Source organism: Fusarium vanettenii, assembly GCF_000151355.1.
Source record: "Fusarium vanettenii 77-13-4 chromosome 6 genomic scaffold NECHAsca_33_chr6_1_0, whole genome shotgun sequence".
Lineage (NCBI taxonomy): Eukaryota > Fungi > Ascomycota > Sordariomycetes > Hypocreales > Nectriaceae > Fusarium > Fusarium vanettenii.
In genome coordinates this window covers 445,702-468,399 of record NW_003315852.1, presented here as the reverse complement: position 1 = coordinate 468,399, position 22,698 = coordinate 445,702, and the positions used below count along the sequence as shown (strand labels likewise).

The 22,698-nt window shown below is 48.6% G+C and overlaps 9 protein-coding genes across 9 annotated transcripts; 6 read left to right on the top strand and 3 right to left on the bottom strand.

The window, feature by feature from the left end:
* Positions 1-2,498: 2,498 nt before the first annotated feature.
* Positions 2,499-4,310, bottom strand: NECHADRAFT_81144 (uncharacterized protein; the record flags this gene model as incomplete). The annotated part of the gene is made up of 1 exon (XM_003042541.1): positions 2,499-4,310. One exon carries the CDS (start codon positions 4,308-4,310, stop codon positions 2,499-2,501), a length of 1,812 nt encoding a protein of 603 aa, XP_003042587.1.
* A 596-nt stretch (positions 4,311-4,906) lies between these two features.
* Positions 4,907-5,697, top strand: NECHADRAFT_81143 (uncharacterized protein; the record flags this gene model as incomplete). Its single annotated transcript, XM_003042631.1, has 3 exons — positions 4,907-4,957; positions 5,012-5,437; positions 5,497-5,697. 3 exons carry the CDS (start codon positions 4,907-4,909, stop codon positions 5,695-5,697), a joined length of 678 nt encoding a protein of 225 aa, XP_003042677.1.
* A 178-nt stretch (positions 5,698-5,875) lies between these two features.
* On the bottom strand, positions 5,876-6,971 carry NECHADRAFT_81142 (uncharacterized protein; the record flags this gene model as incomplete). The annotated part of the gene is made up of 5 exons (XM_003042540.1): positions 5,876-5,970; positions 6,030-6,262; positions 6,318-6,408; positions 6,461-6,557; positions 6,621-6,971. The coding sequence occupies 5 exons, from the start codon at positions 6,969-6,971 to the stop codon at positions 5,876-5,878; spliced, it is 867 nt and encodes a 288-aa protein (XP_003042586.1).
* A 538-nt stretch (positions 6,972-7,509) lies between these two features.
* Positions 7,510-8,182, top strand: NECHADRAFT_81141 (uncharacterized protein; the record flags this gene model as incomplete). Its single annotated transcript, XM_003042630.1, has 2 exons — positions 7,510-8,004; positions 8,171-8,182. 2 exons carry the CDS (start codon positions 7,510-7,512, stop codon positions 8,180-8,182), a joined length of 507 nt encoding a protein of 168 aa, XP_003042676.1.
* Positions 8,183-8,390: 208 nt separating this feature from the next.
* Positions 8,391-10,106, bottom strand: NECHADRAFT_42336 (uncharacterized protein; the record flags this gene model as incomplete). Its single annotated transcript, XM_003042539.1, has 1 exon — positions 8,391-10,106. One exon carries the CDS (start codon positions 10,104-10,106, stop codon positions 8,391-8,393), a length of 1,716 nt encoding a protein of 571 aa, XP_003042585.1.
* Positions 10,107-11,206: 1,100 nt separating this feature from the next.
* NECHADRAFT_81139 (uncharacterized protein) lies at positions 11,207-14,626 on the top strand (the record flags this gene model as incomplete). Its single annotated transcript, XM_003042629.1, has 6 exons — positions 11,207-11,533; positions 11,585-11,786; positions 11,843-12,385; positions 12,438-13,017; positions 13,076-14,143; positions 14,215-14,626. 6 exons carry the CDS (start codon positions 11,207-11,209, stop codon positions 14,624-14,626), a joined length of 3,132 nt encoding a protein of 1,043 aa, XP_003042675.1.
* A 1,481-nt stretch (positions 14,627-16,107) lies between these two features.
* NECHADRAFT_81138 (uncharacterized protein) lies at positions 16,108-17,175 on the top strand (the record flags this gene model as incomplete). The annotated part of the gene is made up of 3 exons (XM_003042628.1): positions 16,108-16,669; positions 16,729-17,043; positions 17,108-17,175. The coding sequence occupies 3 exons, from the start codon at positions 16,108-16,110 to the stop codon at positions 17,173-17,175; spliced, it is 945 nt and encodes a 314-aa protein (XP_003042674.1).
* A 2,050-nt stretch (positions 17,176-19,225) lies between these two features.
* Positions 19,226-20,899, top strand: NECHADRAFT_42343 (uncharacterized protein; the record flags this gene model as incomplete). Its single annotated transcript, XM_003042627.1, has 3 exons — positions 19,226-19,724; positions 19,775-20,165; positions 20,212-20,899. Coding segments are annotated over 3 exons (1,578 nt in total), but the record flags the coding sequence as incomplete, so codon positions are not given.
* A 427-nt stretch (positions 20,900-21,326) lies between these two features.
* On the top strand, positions 21,327-22,526 carry NECHADRAFT_81136 (uncharacterized protein; the record flags this gene model as incomplete). The annotated part of the gene is made up of 4 exons (XM_003042626.1): positions 21,327-21,348; positions 21,395-21,494; positions 21,547-21,714; positions 21,767-22,526. 4 exons carry the CDS (start codon positions 21,327-21,329, stop codon positions 22,524-22,526), a joined length of 1,050 nt encoding a protein of 349 aa, XP_003042672.1.
* Positions 22,527-22,698: the final 172 nt, after the last annotated feature.

Genomic DNA, 22,698 nt, shown 5'->3' with positions numbered 1-22,698 from the left:
CTTAATTATAGCCTTTATAATAGTCTTATCTTTAGTATCTACCTAGGTTATAGCTTAATTATATAGATTAAATAATTTACCTTTATATATATTAAGGTCTATAAGGATATTATCTTATAAAGCCTTTATAAGCCTCTAGGGTTCTCTTATTAATAATAAAGATTATAATAATAATAATCTTATTAGCCCTTATTAATATTAGGCTAATTATAAGACTAATAGTAATTAATATAAAGCTAGTTAATTTTAATTTAGGGGGTAATATAACTTAGCTAGAAAGAGATTAAATATTTATATTATAATATTAAAGTCCTAAAAGCTTTTATTTTATATATTAAAGGAGGGGATAATAGAGGAGTTTAGAGATTATAATAAGCTTTTAATTTAGCTTAATAATAAGGGGGAAAAATAAGAAATTACCCTAGAATTAATAAGTAATATAATTCCTAGGGTAATTAAATAAATAATATTTCTTTTTATCTTTATTATTATTTTTATTAATAATCTAAGAGATTAATTTTATATTTATTAATAATCTAAGAAATAAATATATTATTTATATATATTAGTATTTACTTCTAGGTATTAAAAATAATATTATTTTTATTATTTTTTAAATATTTATTAATATTTCTTTTTAATAATATTAATAAATAATTTATTATTAATAAGATATTATATATAGATTATTTTTATTTATTATAAATATTTAAATTCTTTAAGTTATTAGAGGTTATTTTAGCTAAAGGGATTTATATATATATAATATTTATAAGTAGTAAGTAATTATCTTATAGTAATTATTAGGTCTAATATTTACTTATAAGAAGTAACTTAGAAAACTATTATTATTTAATATAATAAGTTAGCCTTAGGGGATTTATAGGCTTTATATATAAAATCTTTTATAGGGATTATATTAAGGAATATTAAGGGGAATCCCTAGGCCTTTCCTTAGGATTACTTTTTTCCCTAATCCTTACCCTCTAAGGGAATTTTAATAAATTTCCTTAAGAAGCCTCTAGGGGAAATCCCTAGGAAATCCTTAAGAAATCCCTATCTTATCTAATAAGGGAAATCCCAGGGAGGTTATATAACCTTAGCCTTATAGCTTTCCGTAATAATTACTTAGTTATTACTAGAGATTAACTTAGTATTTATATTTTTTATTATTATTTAGAGATTATTTAATAAATATTTTTTAATTTATTATTAATTAGTCTTTTTTAATTAATATATAAGACTCTTAATTATTTAGTCATAGGCTTATCTTTTAATTTATTTTTATTACTTAAATTTATTATCTTTAAGGCTATTTTCTCTTTCCTTTCTAGGCCGCGATATAGCCTTCTAGATTAGGACTAATATAACTAACTTACTAGAGATTAATTAGCTATAGCTCTTATATAATTACCCTTAGAGCTATTATATAGGATCCCGCTTAATAAAGATATTTATAGCTTATATACTTACCTAGGTATTATTATACCTTGCGTTATATATATTATTAATAATTATTAAATAAGGCTAGGGAACTAGTATAAGCATAGCTAGCTATATTAATAAGTTTATATAGCCCCCCCTATAGCTATTATAATTAGCCCTTTTAAGGGTTTAGCTATAGCTTAACTAGGCTTTTATACTATAATTATATTAATAGAATTCTATACTTATATAGCTTTTATAATTAATAAAAATATTTTATTTTAAAAAAAAGCTTTTAAAGTTTTTAAAATATTTTTTTTTATAATTTTATCTTCTATAAATAAATAAATATATATTTTTTAATTATTAAAATTAAAAATTAAAATAAACCTATATATTAATAAAAAATTAAATTTATAAATAATTTTATTTTCTTTATTTAAATCTATATATTATATTTATATTTTATTTATATTTTTAATTACTTTCTTTATTTTATGATAAATTCTTTTAATTATATATATACTATTTATAAGAGAAGCCGTGCAAACTTATTAATACGGCCGGCCGTGCCTATACTAGTTCCCATAAGGCTAGGGTCCCAGTACATGCACGACCGGTCGTGCAAATAAGACACGTGATATATTGCATGGCCGGTCGTGCAGATAAGAATTTAATGACTAAGCCCTTGATAAGCCAATCAAGAGGTAGCTTCTATAAGCCACCAGAGCCATATTTAGCCATAGGACCTCAATGCTACTGCTGAAGGTCGCTATAAGCTGCCTTTAAGGGCCGTTGCAAGCTGCCTTTGCAAGTTGCCTTTGCAAGCCATAGGATCTTAGTAAATTCGGATACTCTAGCGTCTCTACAAATATAAACAAATAAGCACCTTAGCTAATAAGTAAATAATATCTTGCCTTTTTTGCGATTAAAAGTGGAAAAGTGGAGGAGCTAGAGTGTCCGAATTGACTGAGATCCTATGGTATCTTTACTAATTAAGAGCTCCTAAAATAATAAGTTATCTATCGCGCGCAGTAGTTCTGAGTTTTTGCGGGTGACTCGTTCCAGTAGCATTAAGTAAGTCTATCTAGGACATCTCTTAACTTCGGTCTCAAGGGGAAACCTAATAGCTCTGCGTCTGTGGCATGGGCTGCACCTCTCTCCCACCGCAGCTTAGCCTCCAAGTAATGATCCATTTTCTGAATCCGCCTTTCCCACATGTCCTTGCAAAACAGCAAAGTCTCCATCCCCGAGGCCTTAGGTTCTCCATGAAGGCCGGTTTTCCCCCTGGGATAGATACTAGATGCAACCCGGACGATGCTGTCATCCTTGTCAACAGCCCAGTCTGGGGCCCCCTTGGTGCACTGGCGGATGAGCTGACGGATGTTTGGGGGTGAAATGCGGAACTCGGGGAACTCCCACTCGCAATCGAAGCGGTAATCCTCTCCCATGTTGTTCTGAGTGTGGCTCCAACCTTCGAAAATGCACCACATGAGTTTGCCAAGGGAATAAACCATGGCTGACTCGCGACAGCTGGGGGACAGCAAATTCCAGATATCAAAGTATCCTTCTTCTGGGTTCGAGTAAGCCATCCCCTTACCCAGGTCCCTGCCTGGAAGGTGCTCTCGGAGCAGAGCGCGGTACAACTCCCTCTTCTCCTCCGGCACATATTTCGATTCAGCCAACCTGCGGAGATTCTCAACATGGTGGATTTCAGGTGCAGTGAATGTCTCCCAGTTGCCAGATTGCTCCATGTCAATTAGAATCACTTGATCCCACCCCGAGCAAATGACATTATCGGGTTTCAGTTCCGAGTAATACCGTGCAGGAGATTTCAGAAGCCAGGAAAGAACTTGAGTGATTTGGCGTGCCCACCCCAGCTTGGTGTCGAATGTCAGAGTCCCTTCGATCCGTCGGCGATCGATCATGCCTGCCAGGTTCCCCATAGGATAGAAAGGGACAATGAAGCCGCATACCTTGGTGGACATGGATAGATGATCTTGCAGGGCGACCAAGTACTTGGGGCTGCGCAACATGCCAGGGTGCTCGTCGAGGAGGAGAAGCATCTTGAGCTCGTGGTACAGGTACTTGGGGTCATGAATGTTTGACTTGAAGACCCAAAGCTCATCACTTGAACCGTGAGGCAGTCGCACCAGAGAGATTGTGTCATGGATCTGTCTCCGAAGCCGTAGATGATCAAGGAGCAATATCGGGGGGAGTTGGAGATTAGGCCAAGCGAGTTGTAGAGAGCCGACGGTTACGAAGAGCTTCTCGATGTCTGGCATAGGATAGAACCGAACTTTGACTGTGTCAAGATCTGGGGAGATGGTCTCGATGATGATGCGTGACCCGAATGGCATGGCCCGATATATATGAACAAAATTCAAGACGGTATTCGACCACCTGGTGAGCACACGCAATATGTATCGAGCGAACGGCAACTCATTGATGGTCGACCCGCTGGCAAACGTAGTTTCTGTGGACCTGAGGATCTTGGATATCTGTGGGTGGTGCCGAGTTTGATCTGGGGTGTAGACGTCAATCCGCCGTAAAGGAACTTGGCCATCATCGGCAATGGCTGTGGGAACGGCGAAGAACTGTGTGCCCAGTCGGGCACAGCCGTCGATCCTCCAAGAAACAGGACCCTCGAGCTCTTGGCGTAGACGCGCATGGAGCTCGGCGGAGGAGCCATGTTGGTCCGTGGCATAAGGCTCTGAGGTGCCGCTGGCGTCACTCAGTCCTGAAAAGCCATACTCGGAGGGGTCCAGAAATACGGCAGTGGGACAAATGTACGGGTTGATGCTTGCTGAGAGCTCCATAGGTGGCTTCGATGGGTGTGTCGCTCTGTCAGTGAATCCAGGCAATTTGCCGGAGCTACTTATCATCGTGGATGGGCCGTGTCGTTGAAGTTACGAGAGTATGTGTGTCAACGTGGGAATGGCAGCGTCCAATGACTGATGACCATTTCAAAGGGACGTAGCCGTTACCCACCGGCATCCTTTCCCGGGTCATGAGTTGTTTCTGAACCTTCAACAGTACCAATGGAGGCTGGGGCGGTCCAAGCCGACACATACGCCTGCTCATCCCGGACACCAGTCTCTCAGTATGTTGTCAACTCGGAAGTACCCTCAAAACGGTAACCCGACCCGGTCCCCACTTCAGCTAAGCCGGGCGTAAATGCATGCAGCCGCCAGATATATATCACCCGGGAGCGTGTGGCACCTATAAAGAGGGGTTCTGCATAAGCGACGTGACACAAGGGGGTGAGGCTCTGTGCATTCGGAGCCTTGTTTGAGTCTCTCAGTTGTCAGGGTCTCGGGCGGCCCCTCCTAAGCAGAAGACGGTTTGCACCTCTATATGTAGACTTGGAATATTGTTCCCGACCGTCTCGTCTCGAACCAGCGAGCCCTGAGCAACCCAACCACGACACCACCTTTGCAAGACTAGCACGGGACTCTTCTCGGTAATTTCTCTCTTCAGCATGAACGAAGCAGTGGCCGACGAACTGAACGTTGTGGTGACTGGAGGCACGGTTGGTGAACCCCTTCTCTCGACAATCCCGTAGGATAGTGTTGACGTCCTATAGCCCTTTCTGGAATACGATTACAACACCTCCGCCCTTGTCCGCGACGCAATCTCGCCCAAGATCACAGGTGGTGGCGGCAAGACCATCAACATCGTCAGGTATCCCGAAGACGTTCGCTGCAACTACCCATGGGTAATCGACATGTCGAAGAAGATCCTTTCAGGCCGTCGCGACGTGTTCCAAGGCAACGTTCCCGCGACAGATGAGCCATTCGTCCCAGATCTGATCTTGCACATTGGCATGAGACTCAGCTATCCTGGGTACTGCTTCGAAACTCATGCTCGGCGGGAAGGCTTTGTTCAGCCGGGTGAAGATGGAGAGACTTTCCAGGAAAGCAAACCGCTGGAGTGGGAAACCCTCCCCAAGGAGCTGTACACGCAGTATGACATGAACGTTATGAGGGAAAGGGTCCTCAGAGAGTTACCGGTAGGTGTCCCTAACCCTGCACCCTTTGAAATCATGACCTGACCAGAGATGCAATCCAGGATGCCGACATCAAGGTTTCTGATAATGCTGGCCTCTATTTCTGCGAGTTCCAGCTGCTTTCGACTCTCGCCGAGCTAAAACTGAAGGGCCTGCCTGGTAAGGCGATTTTCCTCCATGTTCCGTCAGGTCAGTCCCCAGAGGCTATCGCACTGGGAGCAAAGGTCGCCGAGGAGTTGATCTCTTCAATCTTGGATGGATGAGAAGTACAGATACAATGACTGGGACGAAATGGCCTTGTTGAAATGAATCATGATGCCAAAGTCTTTGCTTTTCGGCTGTCGGTCACTAATCTGTGGCTGCCATTCATTCTGTGTACTCAGCCCATCCGCATCCATGTTGCCAGAGTGATGACCACTTCAGGTTGGTGTACTGTCACCATCAGTCCTTTGTAAATACAAGAAGCCTGATCTCCAAACTCTCCCTTTGAGGGCTGACATTATCAGCCTCTGGAGGAAACGAACTGTGCAGGCAGACTACAGCCGAGATCAATAAGCGAGTAACGGGGGTCCGAGAGTTTCCTGTCCCAACTTACATTTTGCATCTACCGCGTCGCTCGAGTCGTAGATTTTGAGGAGCGTGACCTCGTCTACGTCTTGATCAGAGAGGTAGAACCACTGCTGACCTTCGCTGTGCAGCCCGAAGCACGTTTCTCCAGTGTATCGGCGACGCACGATGTCGCACGTTACAAGGTCGTTTTGGTTCACTGATCTCGCATCGCACGTTGCTAATGGCCATGATGTTACCCTATCAAGGGGCCTCCAGATGCTACAGGTTGTCAATGTTTTGATTCCACCGGGGTCACTGTGTGGATGGTACATACTTGATGATTCTCACCCTGGACTGGAGGAGGTCAGTGGCCTCGTCGCCTAGGTGCCTGTGGACTCGTCGTATTGCCCCTGTAGGGCTTTGGTCTGTCCGCGTCAGTTGGTACCATGGCCGTCGGATATCCACCGTATCGCTCACCAACATGGGGATGTGTGGCTGGGAGAAGAGGGTCGAAGCCGTTCTCAAGGTTGACCGTCTTCTTGGCGAAGACGGTTGGGTCTACTGCTTCGCGCAGCTGCAGAAACATAAAATCAGCCGCAGGCGTAACCAACTAGAGAATGAGTGTCAGGAAACCCACCCGAATATCGAAGCAGAGCGTTCGAATACCACTAGGTTGACCAAGGGTGTGCTTCAGAAACTCCTCCATTTCGGGCACGTAGGTCGTCAACACGCTGTCTCGATCCTTCAAGTTGGCGACATTGGTGGCGTGCTTCTCAAACTGAAACCCCTGGGTGTCGAGTTTAAATTGATGCTCCAAGCCACGAGCATTCTGGATGGGGATAAACTTCTTCTCAAAGACAAGGTTGCTGCGTGGAACGCTGTGCTCATCTCTAAAACTGCTGGTCGGGATGAAGACTTCATAGGGCTTCTGTCTCTCGAAAAGAGCGTCCCACTTAAGGTAGTCAAGGGAAGCCAGTACAGTCGACATGTCGGAGGCCTGGCATTTCCCAATTTCTGTGTGAGTTTGAATAACCCTAGGGAATGATAGTCATAAGCTTGAGCAAGACGAGCATCGATATTGACGGTGTCTTATGGCCACAATAGCGGGGAACCGGAATGCGCCATGCTCTGATAACCCAAGAAAGACATCCCGAGATGTCCATCAGCCGACCTGATGAGTCCTGCACGGGAGGAGACAGGTGCAGAATCGGGCTGGCCACGGGAGATGAACCGGGTAGGGATCGGCCAGGGAGAGCCCGGCCACTCTCCCGCGCCAGGCTGCTGCTATCCCGCGCAGCTGTCTGTCTGGTTTTGGTCAGGCCTGGCCTTTGTCGTCGCATGGGTTGTGCTGACCCAATGATTATCGCATGGGAGGCCTCAGTGCCTACTTCTAGAGCCAACATTGCATCGAACCTCCCAAAGATTGCCGAGGTCGTCTCTCCGGTCGTCAACTTGTGCTTCTCGTCAACCCAGACAACCCCCCTCCCACCCTACCTTTTTGAACATTTGCCAGTCCCCCACACAGCATGACTAATGTCAATGGTTTTGAGGGGAATTCCGATCTTTACGGCATGGGCGTGAGGATCGGCCTCTATACCCAATGGATCGCGACTCTCCTCGTCACTCTCTTTATTCCCTCCGACGAAGCGACTCACCGCGCCGTAAACCTCGTCATCCAGTCGGCTATTTTCATCGGACTATGCACAGAGTCCAACGAGAAGGTCAATGCTGTGGGCTCGGTCATCACCATGGCCTTGCTGTGTGGATCTCTCTCCAGCGTGACTGGAGACGGAATATGTCACCTTGATCGGCTCGTTGGTCTTTTCCGAGTTGCATTCTACACGGCGCTTTCTGCGTATGGATGTTGGTTCTGGTTCAGCGGCATCGACAGGATGGCGTCCTCGGGCTCTGAGCAGATTGTCTTTTTTGGAGCAACTTCCATCCACAGCGGGATCCGAACTTTTGGCAAGGTCGTTTCGGTAATTGGGCTTGTTGCTACGACCGTCCTCACCTGCTTGTCTGTACGTGCCGTGGCGCTTCGCCTAAAAGGAAGCACAAGCACTCGACTTCCGAGACGGTCGAAGAACCGACCCCAAGTCGAAATCGGCTGGCTCCTGATGTCGGCGGGATTAGCCGCCGTGACGATGGCGTTGGTGGAATACCTGATTGTGAAAAACATGGTTTCAGGAGTGGGCGTGAATGATCTTGAGTCTGTGGGACAGCTGATACCCCTGGTTGTTGGGATTGTGAGCCTCTTTTTGGTCTGCTGGAAAATCATGACGGAGAGGCTGGTGTTTAGGAAAAGATGTTGGCTGTTATTTGGATGTCACCTCTAATAAAAGTCCAGATGACTGGGAAATGGCACTATTGGCCCCCTTCCATCAGGCTCATCTATCGACGACATGATTCAGACTTTTGATGCGTACTTACCCTCCTTGTAGTACTCCTCCCCATCAGGGACGTCTGGGTCATGGACCCAGTTCAGTGATGAAATGCTGCCATCCTTAGATTCCCTGAAGGTCAACTTCCAAAACACAGGCGGCTGATCAACCCACCGACCTCTAGAGGCCATGTAATCACGAGATTTGAGCCACAGGAACGTGTTGTTTTCGTAATGATCGAGCTTGAACTTTTCTGACTCCAGGCCCTGCAAAGCCCAAGAAAGCTCACCATCATCCAGCGTGACATCAATCCTCAGGTAGTGCTTCTTGTTCCAGTACGTGCCGACATAGGCTTCCAGAGGCTTGGGAGAAGTATTATTGATGCGCTCCTTGTCGAGGGCAGCAGATGTGTCCTTGAACCACTGTAAAGACTTCTCCGCGGACTCCTTTGACAACTTGACATAATCATTACGGTTAGGAGCATCGAGGATCTCCTCCAGAAGTAACTGCAAAACCCAGTCCGGGCAATCATTGAGGGAGAGCGAGTTCGTCATGACAACAACAGCTGTCCTGTGCTCAGGAACCATGGCAATGGCGGATAACGCCCCAGGAAGGCTACCCTGGTGGTAGAAAGCAAGTGTCGATCCGATTCCTTTGGCGACAGTGGGCATTTGGCCGTTGATAAGACCGGGGTTCATTCCGATATGACCCATCGGGCCTGGGAGCTGCACACGGGCGAGCCCAAACCCATAAGAGGCTTCCTGATATGTCGGCTGAGCCATGGGTATCTTGGCAGAGAAGAGATCTTGGGCGAGCTTGATCTGGGAGGAGGGGGTTGAGGCCGCCGCAGTAGAGAACTGGTCCGTGACCGCATCCATCACGGCGGCGTAACCCTTCAAGAGGTCAGCGACGCAAGTGAAGATGCCTCCACTGGAACCTCCAAATGTGCCTCTTCCGGACTTGACGGTGGGGATCTCGACTGATGTGGCATTTTCGAGGGTGTTGTAGGCCCTAGAAACATTTTCCACATCACTGGGCGGGCGACCAATGTATGTTCGCTTCATGCCGAAAGGGTCGAAGAAGGCGTTGTGAACAGCATCAACCCAAGAGCCTGAGACTCGATCGAGAATGAGGCCAGCAAGCTCGTAACCAAGATTATTGTACTGGAACTCCTGGCGAAATGGCTTGATAGGAACTTGGTCGTTGATAAACTTGAGGCTGTCGTCGTGGGAGATGACAATGTTGTTTTCGCTGCCGAGGTAGAAGTCGGCGATGGACATTCCGGTACGGTGGGCCAGAATGTCAGTGACGGTCATGGACTCTCTGAGGACTCGATTGTCGATGTCGAAATCGGGGAGCAGGTCCTTGACACGAGTGTCCCAGGCGAGCTTGCCTTCATCGACAGCGCGGCCAAGGGCCATGGCGACGAACATCTTGGTGAGGGAGCACCCCGGAAAGATGGTTTCCTCATCGACAGGTGATTTGTCCTCGACGTTGCGATGACCGAAGTTGGCAAAGTAGGCAGGCTCTCCCTGTCGGTAGACGCCAAAGGAGAGCCCCGCGGTGCCGGCGATGCGCATGAGCTCCTCGATCTTGGACTTGCATCCATCAAGTCGAGCCGACAACGAGGGACGTGCTGTATGCGCCGGCGTCAGTTTGAAGCTCAGCAGAGGACGTTTCAAGAGTCTTTTGCACGCACCTGCGGCGCCGACAAGGCTGGTAAGTCCACGATGTTCATCCATGACGAAGCGGCTGGTGAGAAGGCCGAAAGTGACGAGGAGAGCAATGAGGGGAAGAAGAAGAGCCTGAGGGGGACGGTAAAAGAGATTTACCATGATACTCTGCCTGGCTAGCAGTTGGAGGCAAGGAAAGGTATGATTGAGGGAAGAGGCGGGTCAAGCAAGCGCAAGACAGTTATCTGACCCAACCAAGAATGAATGAATGAAAATATCGGGCAGAAACGCGCCGGTCGGTACCTAGGAGGACAGACAGACACGCATGCACAGGATCAGGTTGGGCGGCGTCAGTCACGAGGGGTAGGTCCAATGTTCTGTCGTGGACATTTGGCAGAGGCGAAGACGGGCGAGGGGGCGGGCGGGCAGTCCATGTCCAACAGTTGTCATTGTCCAGTTGTGTGACGGCTGAGACTCCTACTGCATGACGGGGACCATCCGGATGCAACATGGCGCAGCCTGATTTTCAACCCCCGCCGACAACAGCCAGCAAAGCTGCGGCTGCGTGCTCGCCAACACTACGCCCTGCATTTCTTTCCACAAGATTGAGGCTGCTGTACAGTTACGCATTCATCACATTCATTTCCGTGTCGGTTCGGAGGGAGCCTGCAGCCTCAGCCTAGGTACGGAGTACGCAGCGCAGAATGAGGTGACAACTGCATCAGTGTGGTAGCACAGAAACAAACATCCTCCCCCCGACCCACCTGCAGCCAAGGAATTTTTCAGCTCAGCCCGCTCATGCTCGGATTGGCTTTGTTTGTCAATTGCCGTCAGCATGGGTTAGCACACCCATTGCACTCTATTCCGCTCCACATCCAATGCTCAAGCTAGTCAAGGCCATCACCCGCGAAGCGTCCAGTGGCTGCCAACCCGCTCAATCCAAATCTTGCTCTGTCCTGAAAATAGCGGCAGGAGAACCAGCCACGCCCTTCAGTGCGTCTGGTACGGGCAAATTACAGCGCAAGGCTGCTGAGAAGTCACGGGGGCGGCGGGATCATGGCCAAGCTCAAATTCGGCGATGCGGAACCTCGTCGTCAGCCAACCGTTTCGTTGCGCAAACAACAAAACGGTCCATGAGTAAGTACTGACTGTATTCGAAGTTGCGCATCATGACCTCCGACATCTGGAATAGCGTCTTTGAAGACAGGAAAAAGAGCATCCAGGATGCATACATGGCAGTGGCCGCCAAGACTAAGGACCCTGAGCAGCTGTCTCTCGACAACCTTTTAGCCGAACTGGAGACATTCGATGCTTTCAAGTCCAAGCTGAATGCCGAATGCTCGCGTTACAGCCAGAGTCCAGCCGTCAATTTGATCGCCAACAAGATCAACCCCCACCTGAAGAACTTTGGGCGCTTCGCCATGGTCATCGGCGAGGCCTCTAAAGGGAATTCGACTGCCTCGATATGCTGGAGTTCCATGTTTCTCGTCATCCATGTATGTTCGGGCTCCGTGACGCTGAGTTTTGATGAATGACTTACTTTACAGTGCGGCTGTGGTCTCACCAAAACCCTCGAAGATGTGGTCGATCAGTTGGCCAACTTTATGACGCTCATCCCAAAGGTGGCCGATGACGTTGAACTCTACAAGGAGTATAATCTCAGATTGAGCCAAGTTCTCAGGGACATGTTTGAAAACTACCTCGACTTTTGCGTCTCCATTCTCAAATGGATGCAGAATTCACCAACCAGTATGCTTCCTTGCCTGCGCCCCCTCCCAGTCACTTCTAAATGTAAAATTAAACAGAGAACATGTTGATGAGGAGCAAACTGAGCCAGACTCTTGATGGTCATGTTTCCAAAATGGAGCAGAGCAAAAAGGAGCACCACGACATTGTGCAAGACATTCGCAAGCGACAAGAGAAGGTCATGATTGACAAGTGGGCTAGCAACAGAGCACCGAGTGACCCTACATCTCCGAGACATCCCAAAGTGTCGCTGAACTCTCCGCCAAGGCGACGAAATGTCGAGTTCATTGGGCGAGACGCCGAGTTGAAGCAACTGTTTGAGCACCTCATCGAAGACGAGCCGAAAGAGTCCAATATCACGTCCTGTGCGATATCTGGAATGGGCGGTGTCGGCAAGACTGACTTGGCAGTCGAGTTTTGGTATCAGAACCGACACCATTACGGGGCTGTCATCTGGATCTCGGCCGAGTCTGACTTGACTCTGAAGACGGGCTTTGGCGAAATCGCCACGTCACTTGGCTTCGTCTCTGCCAAGGCTGGCGAAAACCGTGAGATGCAACGAGAGGTACAGCAGGTGAAGAACTGGCTGGAGACGCAGAAAGGTTTGAGGTATCCTCATGGGACGTGAAGGCGCTTTGACTGACCGACCTGCAGACATTTCATGGCTCCTGGTCTTCGACAATGTCAATTCATACAAGGACATTCAGCCGTATTGGCCTGGAGAGTCGGTACGGGCATCATCTATCCTTGCCACAACCCAACAGAGGGTTCCCCGTGCCAACAAGTGGGTGGACCACGTCGTTGAGTTGAACGTGTTTAGTCGCGATACCGGCTCGCAGCTCCTGCTGAGTTACCTCGAAAAGTCAGGCATACCGGATACTGATGCAAACAGAGAGGTTGCAAAGGAGATCTCTGAACTTCATAGAAATCTCCCGTTGTTTATTCCTCTGGTGGCCTCAGCCATCGAGTTGGAAGAACGTTCTCTGAGCAACTGGCTCAAGGAGAGGAAGGGCCAAGATGTCAAACCGGACCAGTACGACAGCGAAGGAGTCTGGACTTACGAAAAGGACCCAAGCGCCTTGTTTGATCCAGCTTTAAAGTCGCTCTCGGAAGACGCCAGGAGGCTGCTCTTCATGCTTGTGTTCCTCAGCCCTGATGGGATACCAGAGAACCTGCTGCTGTGTGGCGACAGGGATCCCGACCTGGCTTTCGTCGATTCCAGCAACATACCCAGGTATGCGACCTTTGGTACCAGTGTTGATTAGAAATACCCCTTCTCTAACATCTTCAAGATTCCGTAGAGCCTTGCGTGAACTGATACAGAGGTATTTCATCACCACCAACCACGAGAACGATGATCCCGACGAGACGACATTCATCAACATTCATCGGATGACCCAAAGCATTCTCTCTGGGATTCTGGATCGTGATCGCAAGCGTCTCGATGCGACTTTCCGCAGGGTCGTCAAGGTGCTCCGAGAACGATATCCACAACCGGACAAGCTCATGCGCCCGGCTGCGGGAACAAGCGAGCGAGCTCTTCTTATTCTTCCCCATATCATGCACGTCAACGACAGATTCACCAAGCTCGAGCCGCCCCTGGGAGGCACACGCGAGTTTGCGGAGCTTCTGGTCGACGTGGGAGGTATGGACCTTTCTGTGCAGGGCTATGTGCAGGAGACCATGGCGATCCTCGAAGTCGCCGAGAAGATTCTGGACGATCCTCTTGTCGAGGATACCGAACTCTACCGTGGCCACGTTCTAACGGTGCGCGGTATGTGCGGCGATCTCATGGGCATCTCTCGACGCACCGAGATGTACAAGTGGCGCGTAGAGTGTCAGCAACTACGAGAGCAATGGTTCAAGAAACTACCAAGCAACAAGCGTGACAAAGACGCCGAGGTTCTTTTATACAACTCCTACATGGACGTTGCTTGCTGTCTGCAGCATCTGAACATGTTTGACAGTGTTGAAAAGACGGCTGAGAAGTGCCTCTGGCAGTACAAGAAATGGGGTCCCGAAACGAGCGATGCAGAGGCTTACGAGTACGCAAAGTATTACAATCACATGGCATACGTCCATCTTTATCGCGGAGAGAACGACAAGGCAGTCGAATATGCCAAAAAGGGCTTCAAGTTCATGGAAAGGAACGATAGCGAGTCGCAGATGACGATCCTGTTTCAGTTTGACTGGGCTTCGGTCCTGTTTCAAGCAGGCCACGAGGACGAAGCCATTGCCGAGCATGAGAGAGTGCTGGAGAGACGGATAGAGACCTGCGGAGCAGAGAATGTTCGCACTCTGGAAAGCTATCTGACCCTTGGCGTTGCGAACTTCCTTGTCCGCCGCTACCAAGCAGCACGGTTTGTGTTCCTTCCCCTCCCTCCCCATTCAGAGAGACATGAACAAAGGCTAACACGAGTCGCTAATCAAGAGACAATCTCAAGCTGGCCATCAAGCCAGAAAGCAACGAATCGTACATGTGGCCGAGAGAAAACAACGTGCGGGCCAAGTACTACCTGGCCAAGGCATCCATCGCCCTCGATCCCTCGGACCAGGTGGCGCAGATGGACAAGAATCACGCGCTCATGGAGATTGACAGGCTACTTCGCAGCGACCCAAACGCGACCATGGCATTTGACGGCAAGGGGCCACATGTCGAGGAGCTACGTGTGGACTATGTCGTAGCTTGGGAACTTCGTCTTGTCACTCCTCGGCAGCCCTTAAAGCAAGCAGAGATGGAGTGGTGGCAATTGGCTCTGGGAGCATTGAAAAGGCTGGGGTGGTGGAAGTGGGGGGCAATCTTGGTAGTGATGGCCGCTCTGGCTCTGCCTTGGGTCTGGTAGTCTACCCACGACATGGCCTTACGCCCGTTGATCCAATTGCTCGAGGACACGAATGAAATGAAAAGGGGGGTGAGAATGCAAGAAAAATTTGCTTGTGCGACCTTGATTAAAAATCAATACTTGAGTCTTTCGCACCCAAGCCCTGTCATGGTGTTGGGGGAGCCGTATCTAAGTCGGCAGGACTTCCACAGCCTGATTGCCAAGCCCAGTTTGAAACCGCCATGTGATCAAACATGCATACAAATAGATTTACATTTGCCGAGCCTGATTATCCCATGTCCAGAGAGGGGGACGCGGGATGAACGCCTCATCTTATCCTAACTCCTTAGCCGAGGGGTCCCGTCGCCCAACCATGTTCCCATCTTACAATTGAGGCTTCGCAACCCGACCTGTGCAGTTTCTTGGCGCCTCGGTTTCCCTGACCGTCCTTTCCGCGTCTCGGCTTTCCGAATTTTGAAATCTCTGCAGCCCGAAAGTGCAAGCTGGATTGCGAGTCTGGGTAAACACCGACATGGGTCGGCCGCGTCACCAGAAGGGTGACTGACACTCAAGGATTGTAGAAATCCCCTCTGGATGCTGAATCGGGCCGTTCCATCATATTGGTGTCTATAAAGGAGCCATCTTGTGCTCTTGGGGATTCATCATAATCCGACCAGCGCATATCTCAAAAACACATCTTCCATTCTGTCCCAAGTTCTCACATCTCATCTCACTCAGACAACATCACTTAGTCGCCATGACTGACTCACTCGCACCCACACCCACACCCATCCCCATGCCCAAGACAGCTGAGCCTACCAACTTGGCCGAGACCAAGAACGACGCCATCAAGACCCCGGCTTCTGTGGATGAACGTGACCAGCCATGGAAGGCCCTGGTGGATGTCATTGAGAAAGAGAACAAGAATAACCCTGTCGGAGCTGACTTCTTCCCCTGCGAGGACGGCTTTTACGCTCACTCTCTGGCTGCCTAGAGAGATGACACTCGGTGGGTCTACCAGCCCCTTTTACTTGCTTTTCACTGCTGAAAGATGTGTGTTGATAGCCACCATTGGATGGGCTGAAATGTCTAGTTCAGGGGGTTTTCCGGGATTCTCCTCCAGAAATAGCTCGGAGCACATAGCCGCGCGTCTAGTCAAGTTATGAAGGAAATGAGATGCTATTTGTTCCAAGGTCCAATGAATCTGGTCAAGAGGCTGCCACTAGAGTTCTCGTGATTGTAACCCCTGCAACTGTCGCAACTGTCTGCATGAGATTTGACAAAGCGTTGCTGCCCGCTCTGAGATTGCTGTCGTGAACTTGATTATATTTTGAGACACCTGTTGTGGGAAGCAAGTCTTGTAACATTCTTCAGCTTCTCAAAACCCAGATGTGCTTGTAAGAGAAAACGCCGTTACGTATTGATTTCTCGTTGTGCCTCTCTTTTTTCTCTTGTTCTTCCTTTTCTTCAGAGACCCCCCCCAACAACAAAAAGGGCCCATCATGTCATGGCCTGATGAGTCGACAGGGTCGGCAATCTTCATTTCCGAACGACAAACAAGTTGCCCAGTAGAAGGCAATAGCGACCTTTATGGCCTTGGAATCAGACTCGGAATATACATCCAGATGATTACAGTCCAGATCTCGGGCGTCACAACCGCTAGGGCACACGGTAAAATATCTGACCATCTGGGCGAGGCCGCCCTCATATTTATCCTCTCGGCGGGCATCGTCCTGGCTAGACTGGTTTCCCGAGCCGAGATCCAACCAGTCGAAGTTATCCCCATTCTCACTCTCCTAGTGGCTCATCTTGGCGTTTGTCGAGTCCCCTGGTGGCAGGGGCGGACTCTCATTCTGATCTACGTTGCCGAGGTTTCCTTGCTCGTCGGTTTGATAGTTTGGTTCTGGTGGTCAGGAATGGAAACTCTGCCGAGGTCATGCGCCAACGACTATGCCTTCTTTTTCCACAAGGTCAGGATCTGGGGTTGGTTCCGCAAGCTGGGCAAAGGCGGTTCCATCATTCTCAGTGTCGGTACATTGAGCGGCGTCGCATTCTACCTCATTCGTGAGTCAGTTCCAGTTACGGAAATGGTGAAGTCAGATTCCCTTACTTATTCGCAACAGAATTATCTCGTCTCATAAGGAACTCCGCCAGAAACAGCCGTTCAGAGGAACGAGCGCCACAGGGAGATCACCAAACCTGGGCTCAGAGGCTGAGATTCCATCTACTTGACTTCTTGATTTTTGGCTGTGCCATCACTTTTGTGGAAGTAACACTTGCATGGAACCACATCTCACAAGTCCATTCTCTTTCATCCCCCGGCCAGTTCATGCCATTTTTCATATCACTTGCCCAATTAATCTCAACTACGACTAGAAGTGTGAAAATTTGCTTCAATGTGGATAACAGTCCAGAGATCGCCGCCCAAGGCCAAGATGGTATGTTCTCTATCTTCAACTGCCTGTATGATAATGGCGTTCTTACTTACCACTCTACATATAGACTCCAGCCTTCAATGCCGTCATAGAGCTTCAAGTAGTGCCTATGACTTAGAGGAGCAGACTGGTTGAAATATCATGGTTAAGATAAGGTTATGGTATTTGAAACGTGTAAGACTGGGTTGATAGCCATGTCCATGATGTCCACGGACCACGGTTGCAGGGTCGGAACATGGTCAGCACCCTCCACAAAGTTTCCTCTGAGCTGTGTCACGTTTTTCTACTCAAAATGGGCCTCTGGTCTTTATTCAACGAGCATTCGTTGTGCCCGATACTATAATCTTGCGCGGATTGTGATATTTGGGCCAACACCCTAGGTTGAGATGTGTGGTATCACTTGTAATTCTTCCAATGTTACTTCCTAAAGCAATCAACTAAGGAAACAATTGTCAGTGATTTTATTAACTGTACTAGCAACCCAAAGGATAACGTATCAGCCCTGGGGCGGATCCGACCAGCCATCTCGTGATCGGTCCCCGATCTCCGATGCAGATGTTCATCACTCTTCAGCCCCCCCAGACAAAAACCCTCTACTTCCACGTGCATCATGGCGCTCTCTAGAATCGCTCGTCGCGACTCTTAGATTCCCTTCACAATGGTGCATTTACTCGAAGCTTGCAAGCATCAACCACGGCTAATATCCGTCATTCTCTCCAGTCTCCGACTGCTCGACCCGGCGCAAAAGGGCTTTGCCAATGAAAACGTATTTGAATATAGATAGAGAGTCTCACTACACATCACGCACCCCGAGGCTCCTAATACCAATGGTCAAACCCCCATTCTCCTCTGAGTTGGCGGTGGATAGATCCTGGACAGCGTGGAGCTAACAATGCCGCCAGCCCTCGACTTTGCCCTCAATCACAACTCAAAACACATCATGTGTGCGGTTTACATCGTATTCTCTAGTGGTATAGTAAACATATGCTATGGCAACTATTCCCTGGACGTATATTACCAGGTGTATGATGTCTTAGCGGCATTACGACTTGAGACGGAATGGGCTGGAAACCAACTAATAATGCCGCAATGTTGACGCCTGGATCTCCATTATTAGCGAGACTTTGATATCCAGATAGTGCGAGCAGTTGCTAGTTCCATAAGGTGAGGGCAGTCGAGTTCTCAACTGTGTCAAATTTGATTTGATAAATTATATGAATGACAACGCAGTGAGACGTTGAGCATTTGCGCATCAGAGGAGGATGAGGATAGTGAAGACGGTATGCTAACCTACAGTAGGAAAGCGTCATTTCACGGATGGTGATCCTCCGCTTACGTTATCATCTTGCCCACCTCGTCCCGATGCTCACTCCACCAGTGGAGCGTCGTGATCCTTCAAGTTCCAACACGGCACGTCATCCTCCGCTTTCAGGGGTCGAGCACTTGAACGATGGAGACAGTCTACAGGCGATCTCAGCGGACGTCTAATGCCTGCGACTTTTGCCGAAAGAGAAAAGTAGGTACAATTACTGATCCTCGACCGCTCCGTCTCTCTTGAGCGATGCTAACTGATTGACGCCAGTTGGGATGTGACAATGCAAAGCCCAAATGCGAAAACTGTCAAGGAAGAGCTATTGAGTGCACATACACCAAGAGAACCAAGCATGCAAGGTAAGAAGGTTCTCAATGCGGGTTGTTCATCCGCTTACACTGCTTCAAGACCCTCCAACGCTCGCATTCACACTCTTGAAGAGGAGAACGCTCAACTTCGCGAGTTGCTCCGGCTACAAAGCGTAAGCCTGAACCGCGATCAGTCATCAAACCCTTCTCAACCTCCCTTGGACGATTCGACTTTCGTCCCAGACCAACAAGATTCCGCTTCCGACACAATCCACGTGTCAGAGACCGTTGATGGACCTCATCCCGACGTATCTTTGTCTCATTCCACAGCTCCAAATGAAGCAAATCAAACCCCCTTCCATGGTCCTTCGAGTGTTGTCTTTGAGCCGGAGACCCCCAGGCCTGCCAACGGTGGTACAGTTAACCCATCTGATCTTGTCGTCAAGAATCAGCTTTTGGCAGAGACAACGAGGCAACGTAGGTCATCTGAGAATTAAATACGTGATTACAGCTAACTCGAGCCGTAGGCCAATATGAGATCATTAACTTTAAAGCGGGAAAGCTTGATTTTGGAGGCATCGATCCTGCTCTTGGCATGGGGCTTCTTTCAAATTTCTGGAACCGCCAACACTACTTAGGCTCCATCGTTTATAGACCAGCCTTTATGAGAGACATGGTCTGCAAGGGTCCATACTACTCAGACTTACTACTCAACGCCATCTTATTTGCAGGCTCAAAGTATTCAGACGACCCAGCGGTGCGAAGCAACGTCAATAACAAGGAGTCAGCAGGACGTCCTTTTCGCGCCAAGTTTCAGGAGATTCTGCACGGTTCGCAAGTGCTGTTCAAAAGTCGAGTAACCACTATCCAGGCTCTTCTTATTGTTGCTGACGGTCTCTTCTCTTGGTGTGATGAGACGAGTCTATCGTGGCATTACATGGGTCTGGCGATAAGCATGATCATCGATCTTGGTATCCACGTCAATGGCACTAGGAGTGGAAAATCAGCAAACTACACACCAGAGGACACAGAAGGGCACCGAAGAGTGTTTTGGGCAGCCTTTAGTATGTCATTGCAGTTTTTTGAGAATATCGTGTCACTGACTAGTCGATAGCCCTTGACAAGGTGCAATCGATATATCAAGGTCGACCTGCACGACTACGAGAGGCCGATAACCGAGTGCCAATTCAGTTTCTTGACGAGTATGAAGAACTAGAAGAGTTCAACACCAATACTTACTCAGAGCAACCGACACAGTTGGGTTGTCCGACATATAGTGTCTCGACCTTTGAGCAGCTTTGCAAACTCAGCATCATCATGGATCGAATTTTGTGCAACCTCTACTCAGAAAAAAGTTGTACTAGAGATCCTCAAGAACTTTTCGATGCTTCAAATGCCCTTCATGCTGAGTTAAAGCGCTGGAGGAGTGAGATGCCTGCACACCTGATTGTTCACCTAAACAAACCCGGCAACTCAACAATCCTTCCTCACACCCTATCTTTACTGTAAGGCAGCCTCTTCAGAACACATGACGGATGCTAATGATTCAAGGGCCATGTACAATTCTCTTGTCATCCTGCTACATCGACCCTTTGTCTCCGACGGCCACCTCCAATCCGCGTCAGCATCTGCAGCTCGTGATGCGTTTTCCCACTGCGCAGTAGCAGCACTAGAAATCCACCACATGCTCCAGATCTACAGACAGCACTTTTGTCTGAAATCAGTACCTTATTTCGTTTCGTATGCGACATACGTCAGCGCCACAATCCACGTCCGCATGGCTGCGCAGAGAGGTCCCGAGTCAGGGGCCCACAAGTACCTTCGAAGCTGTCTGGAGATTCTAGGGGAGCATCAGGCCAAGTGTTTTGCTCCGAGACGGACAATGAGGGTTTTGCTTGCGATTATGGATCGTTTGAAGGTTCACGTGGGAGACTTTTCGGCTCTCACTACTTCAAGTTGTCAAGCTGACGAGGCAGCCCGGCCTGTTGGACCCCCCTCAAGGCAACAGACCCTTCAGGCTTTTGACCCCTCAGAACAGCTACCAAACGACCATCAGGGCGACTTGGATCTTGTTTTGACGGATTTGGACATGGATGAGATTATGAAGACCTTCAATCTTGCTACGGAAGTCCAACCGGTGCCCGTCAATGAGCATCTCGCAACAGAAAGATTCCTTCCGAGCCAAGACACGCTACCCCTTTCCGATGTATTATTCGGCTTTGATTTCAGCACAATCTAGCCATCTCAACAAAAGAATACGAGTAAAAGCATGATGGTATTTTTGTCGCAGTTTCATTATCCCTTGAACCCTTCGTCAGCCTCGTACCCACGCGACCAGGATCTGGCTGATCCCGTCGACAGGGGTATGATTTCTTGGCATTTCTATTATCCTAATCGGGAATGGCCTCATCCTGTGTTAGTGACGCTGTCTCCTTTCAGGAGTCGCGAATGACGCGTTGTCATGGCTATTTCTGGTTGCGAGCTGTTGCATTTCTGTCTTTAAAATGAGGCCATGGGGACCTTCTCTTGGTTTCCTTTAACTCTTGTTTAAAGCAGACACTGCAGTAGAAAGACTTTGACTGTTTACCTTTGGACCCACCCGCTGCCATCCACCGTTCCCCGTGCCCATTCCTCACGAGACGTCTCCTTTGCCACTCCAATTCAAGATGGGTGGTGCTGGAGAGCCTAGTAAGGACTGCATTTTCCTTATCTAGGATTCTACTAATGACCATAGTCCCGTACAGTTTGTACGTGTACGCTCCAAACAAAGGAGCCCCCATCTTCTTCACCATTGCCTATGCCATCACGACCATCTTCCACGTCTGGCAATGCCAGTAAGTACCTCCTCCAACCATCGCAGATTCAACCCCCAACACCTCATCTTAGTCGCTACAAAGCCTGGAAGCTCGTCGGACTGCACTGCATCTGCGGTGTCATGTTCACGGCTGGCTATGCAATGCGCGAGTACGGGGCCTACAACTACTTGTACAAGACGACGACCAAGCTGCCTTTAGCCATTTTTATTACCAGTCAGGTTTGCATTTACGTGTGCCCGTGAGATAATCCACCTACCTAGCCTCAACGCCCTCAACTGACAACCCTCTAGTCCCCTTCTTGAACTCGCCAACTACCACGTCCTCGGCCGAATCTTTTACTACGTTCCATACTGTGCACCGATTGCCCCAGGAAAAGTCCTTGCCACCTTTGGAGGTCTCATGGGTCTTGTCGAACTTCTCAACTCCTTGGGAGTGTCTCTGTCTGCCAACACATCGTCAACGCCCGAGAAGCAGGCCCTGGGTAGCCACTTGACAATCGCCGCCATCTCGCTCCAGCTCATCATCATCATCATCTTTGTATACCTCGCCTGCTTATTCCAGCGCCGCTGCGCCAAGACCAATGTCCAATCTACGGCTGTCAAGACACTGCTGAATACCTTATATATGAGTATGGCGCTCATCCTTGTTCGTTGTATCTACAGACTGGTCGAGCACACTGGCAATACCAAGGTGGACATTGACGACGTCGACTCACTCATGACGCTCAGTCCCATCCTACGCTACGAGGTTTTCTTCTACATCTTCGAAGCCGTCCTCATGCTCATCAACTCAATCCTCTGGAACATTTGGCACCCCGGCCGCTTTCTTCCCAAGGACTACCACGTCTACCTTTCCCAAGATGGCACCGAGGTCGAAGGTGAAGAAGACTCAGATGACCGGCCTCTGATAGCCAAGGCAGGCAACGTCTTGACTTTTGGCATCTTTTGGCGCAAGAAGGAACAGGCTCAGCGGTTTCATCAACTCGACGAATATCCAGGTGCTCAACAACAGGAAGGTTCTAGACGATGCGTGTCCGAGGAGCCCAACTAACAGTGCTTCAGTCTCAGATCTGGCGAGATTAGTAGGCCGTTGGTAGGATTGCTGTCCAAATTATCGGCGGAGAGCAGGAGGAAGGCCATGTGTGTTGATCCTGGATAGCTGTTTAGGGACAAGCCATGCCATGTTCCACTTGCTATTAGTCGTCATATGGGAAGAGAATATT